This window comes from Cynoglossus semilaevis, chromosome 9, assembly GCF_000523025.1.
Source record: "Cynoglossus semilaevis isolate Cse_v1.0 chromosome 9, Cse_v1.0, whole genome shotgun sequence".
Taxonomy (NCBI): Eukaryota; Metazoa; Chordata; class Actinopteri; order Pleuronectiformes; family Cynoglossidae; genus Cynoglossus; species Cynoglossus semilaevis.
The window spans coordinates 4,280,703-4,285,558 of NC_024315.1; the positions used below are offsets into that span (position 1 = coordinate 4,280,703).

At 42.0% G+C, this 4,856-nt stretch overlaps 2 protein-coding genes and 1 long non-coding RNA gene across 5 annotated transcripts in view; 2 read left to right on the forward strand and 1 right to left on the reverse strand.

Annotated features, from left to right (window-relative positions):
* Window positions 1-4,013, reverse strand: part of eri2 (ERI1 exoribonuclease family member 2) — a 5,499-nt gene extending 1,486 nt beyond the window's left edge. The window contains exons 1-10 of one of the 3 annotated variants that reach the window (XM_008316575.3): window positions 2,927-3,123; window positions 2,615-2,679; window positions 2,452-2,532; window positions 2,227-2,354; window positions 1,589-1,720; window positions 1,332-1,497; window positions 1,049-1,149; window positions 867-948; window positions 703-791; window positions 13-429 (exon numbers count right to left, since the gene is read on the reverse strand). In XM_008316575.3, the coding sequence (XP_008314797.2) occupies window positions 13-429; window positions 703-791; window positions 867-948; window positions 1,049-1,149; window positions 1,332-1,497; window positions 1,589-1,720; window positions 2,227-2,354; window positions 2,452-2,532; window positions 2,615-2,679; window positions 2,927-2,949 (1,284 nt within the window). In that variant the 5' untranslated portion in view covers window positions 2,950-3,123. Of the gene's footprint in view, window positions 1-12; window positions 430-702; window positions 792-866; window positions 949-1,048; window positions 1,150-1,331; window positions 1,498-1,588; window positions 1,721-2,226; window positions 2,355-2,451; window positions 2,533-2,614; window positions 2,680-2,926; window positions 3,124-3,874 lie in introns of those variants that run through there. The other 2 variants (XM_025058411.1, XM_025058412.1) reach the window with 2 other exon arrangements.
* On the forward strand, window positions 57-1,582 carry LOC107989055 (uncharacterized). Its single transcript, XR_001760584.2, has 3 exons — window positions 57-193; window positions 1,067-1,202; window positions 1,283-1,582. It is a non-coding gene; the product is annotated as an uncharacterized LOC107989055 (long non-coding RNA).
* Window positions 3,353-4,856, forward strand: part of rexo5 (RNA exonuclease 5) — a 4,526-nt gene continuing 3,022 nt past the window's right edge. Inside the window, exons 1-5 of the mRNA XM_025058413.1 lie at window positions 3,353-3,455; window positions 3,883-4,165; window positions 4,263-4,389; window positions 4,480-4,576; window positions 4,687-4,808. Coding sequence (XP_024914181.1) covers window positions 3,915-4,165; window positions 4,263-4,389; window positions 4,480-4,576; window positions 4,687-4,808 — 597 coding nt within the window. The 5' untranslated portion in view covers window positions 3,353-3,455; window positions 3,883-3,914. The remainder of the gene's footprint in view (window positions 3,456-3,882; window positions 4,166-4,262; window positions 4,390-4,479; window positions 4,577-4,686; window positions 4,809-4,856) is intronic.

Genomic DNA, 4,856 nt, shown 5'->3' on the forward strand with positions numbered 1-4,856 from the left:
CTCCACTGAAAGTTCTTCACTGTCATCTCTCTCCAGTTGCGCCGTTGCGTCTGTTTTTGACTTGCCTTTCGGTGGAGGCGGATGAGAGAGGCAGCCCAGAGTAGTAGAGCACAGAACAAGACTCTCGTTGACAACACTGTACGGCGAAGAAGACTTTAACACAACTGAGGAATCGTCAGCAACGTCCAAGTTGGTGAGTGACCATCTGCCGTGACCCCACATTGGACTAGTTGTAGGGTCGGAACGTAGAAGGGTTCTGGGAGAGACCAGGTTCTGAACAGAGCCCAGAACCAACGGCTTCATGTTCACACTCACTGCCGTTGTCTCTGAACGTGGAGTTACTTTACAAGTGAGTGTATTGTCCTTTATATTTTGGTGATGGTTTCCTTCACTGTCGTCTGGATTTTCCACTCTCACTACTGTTGGTGTCTACGGGAAATTCAAAGATAAGAGACAAAATCAGGGTTTTCTACTGAATTAGTCGTTCGTTTGTTCCTTCGTTTGTTTGTTTGTTTATACACAGACAGATAAGCAAGAATTGTGAGGGTTATAATTTAAACTTTTGTATATTTTTATTAATGCTAATGATTGTTATAAAATACGAAAATAATTTAAAAACAATAGAATAAAATCATCTTGGCATCAGCTTCAGTCGTGGAAGGCTGTGGTCTGGACGGGACTCACTGGACCGTGGCCACTCACCCTCTCTAGGCTCTTTGTGATCTTCATCACACATCCATCCCTCATCATCTTCGCAGCGAGCTTCGCTGTGTTTCGAGCATCATCCAAACCTAAATATGAAAAATAAAAACATTAATTTGTTTTATTAGGTTTTGAAATAATTTCATCTCTAAACATTTTTGTACCTGAATGTTCTCTTCCTGAAAACTGTATTCCTACATCCTGCAGCGCCCCATTCAGGCCTCTAGGTTTTCTGTTATAAAAAAGCTGGGGAAAAAGGTAAATAGTTCAATATATACAAAAATCAGAGAAAATTATTTGAAAGAAACATGTATGGTTCAGTCAAGATCGTAGAAAAGACACCGACTCTGTACGTTCTCCTCAGGTCGATCCAGCTGCTGAGCACCGCAGGTTTATGGAGCTGCTTACGTCTGCACTCGTACTGGAGACAAACTCCCAGATCCCAGTCTGACATGGAAGACAAGAGTCGAGACGAGTCGAGAAGAGTCGAGACGTCACAGGTAAAAACTATATTTATCCTTTAACACGACACTTGTTTTAATAAATACAGTTTTAGTTAAAGTGAAGATGTCTGCTAAAGACCCAGAGGGACAGAGACACAGAAGGATAGAGACACTTGTCCATTTTACCTGACCATGTGAGGAAGGCACACAGGTTCTGGGAGGCTGACGGTGTAGAACACTTCTGCTGCTGCATGCTGGGAAACACCACCCCCATCTGAAGCTGCAGGTTCTGCAGCCATCGGCTGAATCGAGACAAACAGATGTGGAGCGGGACCCCGGCCTCAACTTGGCCCTGGAACAGGAAGAGAAGTTTTACAAAGACAACATTTAATGTTATAAAACTCAGAGTTGTTAATACTAGTGTTGTGTGTTTGTCCATTAACATTGTACAGAGGCCATGAGGTCCATATAAGGCCATGAGGTCCATATAAGGCCATGAGGTCCATATAAGGCCATGAGGTCCATATAAGGACTGCGGGCAGACCATCCAAGATTCCTGTTCTGAGTCCATGGAACTTTCATGAAAGAGAGTTTAAATCTAAAATGAACCAATGAAAATCAGACATTGTGTTTTGAATTGTGGTTCAACTGATTCATTTTTTAAACACCATGTCCCCAAACAGCACAGTGTTGACCACTGGTCACCTAGTAGACTGACACTAACCAGAGGACACACCTGTTCCTGTGGTCAAATATTTTCATTGTACCCCGTTTCATTGGTTTGTTTTATAAAATGATTGTGTTGATCCACAACGTTTGTTTCAGTTTCTAGTGATTTCAGTGATTCCACTGACCATCGTTGGTTTTCTTTCCACCATCAGTCCACATGTGTATGAATAGATATATTTGCCTGTGCATCTGCTGACCTCAGGGGTCACACCGGTGGATCATCTTCCTCCGTCTCACCCCCTCCTGTTTCTCTTCTACCAATGTCTCTGTCCACTGTCTCTAACTTTGTCCACTGTCCTCCCCTCCATCCCGCTCCCATCAGCAGCTTGATCCAACCCTCAGCCATTCTCACCTGTGAAATCCCCGTCAGCTCGGTGCAGAATGCAGATAAAGCAGGATGTTCCTGGGGTTGAACATATGTGTGGAATTCAGATTCAGTTTGTCCAGAGGAAGTATTGAGCAACACGGCAGGAAACTCAACTGAAGGAAGGTGAAAAGTTAAACGTCACCTACAGGATATTGAAAATGAAGCGTCAACACGTGATTCCCAGTACAATCAATATTAAGTTTCTCATACTGATTTCCTGGCTGTAGTTGTTTTTATCTTTCCAACAGGTTGATTCGAAGTCGATCACGATTAGGTATGAAAATATCTGATCTGAAAGAGAGCAGAGATATTACTGCAAAGTCTCAACCTTATCTACCTTAATGATCCGTATCGATTCAAATGGATCACTTACTTGACAATAACACATTGTTTGAAGCAGATGAAGACTGACTTCGCTGCCTCAACAAGCCGAGCTCTCTGCGAACAAAACAGTTGTAGTAAGTATTTATTATACGACTTTAAGGTAAAAGAAAACCGACAGGACAGACTCTGGATTTATAATAAACAGGAGGTGGTTTCCATTTTAGTCCATTTAAATCCAATAATAACGTAAATATCGTAAACACAAGCAAAATCAAATCCTTTGCCCTCAAAGTTTTATACTAACCCGCTTTGCTACAGGCAAACGAGAGTCTTACAAAACCGTGGCATATAATTCCCTTACTTGGCTAGTTTCTTTGTCGACATCTTTATTCGGTCGATATAGTTTCGAGGCACCGAAGATTTAATTTAAATGACAGAAGGCACCGCAGACAAAGAAAGTCGCACCGCATTTTCAAACAGACACTTCCACCACTCTGAGCTCGAATAGTTGTATCTGGAAAGAACAACCAATGGAAGGAAAGGTAGCCAATCACAGAAAACATCGATCACATCCGTTTTAAACGCAAACTATCAAAATAAAAACATCAATTACTACAAATCCGACCGACTGTAGCACATATAAGATGTTGTGGTGATTTTATTTGATGTCTGAATCTACATTTATACACTAAAATAACCACGTTTACTTATATTACTACAAACACATCCACTGCGGAGTGTAAATGTTTTAATCGTGGAATTTATTTTGAAATTACCAATCGGCTGTTCTACGTATGCATTTAAACTTTACATACAGTAGTGAACATGCTCTAGCCATGTTTTAACATGTGATTTGGTTGAAAACTGAAGTCGGTGGACCACAGCTGCTGGTATTTACTTATTTCTTTACCGTCGTGTTTATTCTTAGTCGTATTTTGACCACATAATTTCAAAATGTAACGTGTAGTTAACACTGTCTTTGGACGATTTAAAAAAAGAACCATGCTGAGTGGGCAGAGGCGACTGATCGAACAAACATGCTCTTTTTTCTTTCCTTTTTTAGTTAATATTAACGTTAATTCCATGTTGTTGTTGTTGTTATTTTTATCTAAGTTGAGGCAGCGACGTAACTTATTATTACACAGTAGTTAATAGTTGTATTCCTGATACCTCTGCTGAGTATCGTGTAGTACATGTATCAGTCAGATGCCATACAAACGAGCCCTCATTAACAACGTGGAACTTTCTGCTCATAGATGACTTTAAACTGTATGTTTGACCTACAACCAACCAGTTTTTATTACTTTACATTTTCAGGTATCGACTCGACAGCGCTCTCCGTCCTGAAAATGGAACCATCGCCAAATGCTCCGAGCTCCGGGAGGAAAAGAAAGAACCTTTCTTCTACAGGTCTCGGAAAAAGCAAAAGGTTAAAAACAGAGAAACAGGAAGTTGAGGCTGTCGAGTGTGAGCGTCCGAGCTCGTCACCGAAGGTCTCTGTGTTGTTCGATTGCCTCAAACAACCAATTACATTGAAAGAGCTGACGTCACTGCTGCATTATGTTGCCCTGGGCAAAGGTGGAGGAATCAAAAAGCCCAGGTGAAGATGACTTTAGCTGCACGATGTTTAACCGACTTGTGTTTTACACTGAATCTATTGTAACAACTGAGGAGACGTCCTCCTGTCTGTCCCCCAGTTGGTGTGGTGTCCAGCAGAGGAGGAGAATATCAGGTGTGAATGTTGTCGTTGTGGAGGGTCTGACCCAGAGTCACTTTTACAAACACTACGTAACCCTGAAACACCTGAGGACAAACTACACTTCTGTGAGTAACTAATGGGAACGCGGGGGGGGAGGTTCTAAGAGGTGGGTAAGAGGCTCCATGTTGACATCTGTCCTACTTGGACTCCCACAGAGAATCACCTTCATGCCGTCATCACAAAACATTGCTTCAGAAGTGTTCAGCAGTGAAGTTCCCAGATGTGAAGATCCATCGGTTCTTCAGAACCCTGGTAAGAACCAGCTGTGTCCTGGTGATGAAGTGACGTTTGACTCCACTGATGAAGACCATGTTGGGCTTTTCCTGATTTTTCTACTTTTGTCACTTTGTGTTCCGCTGCAGCTTTGAGGAGTCATCCGGTCATAATGAAATTTGGCAGTGAGAGGAGAGGACTCACAGCCTACGTCCTCACACAGGAGGACATGATCAAGTATCACTATCCAGTCAAAGGTCCACATGTTTCAGTCAAATATCTTCAATACATTTAGAACCTTCTCAGTTCTTTGTTTGGA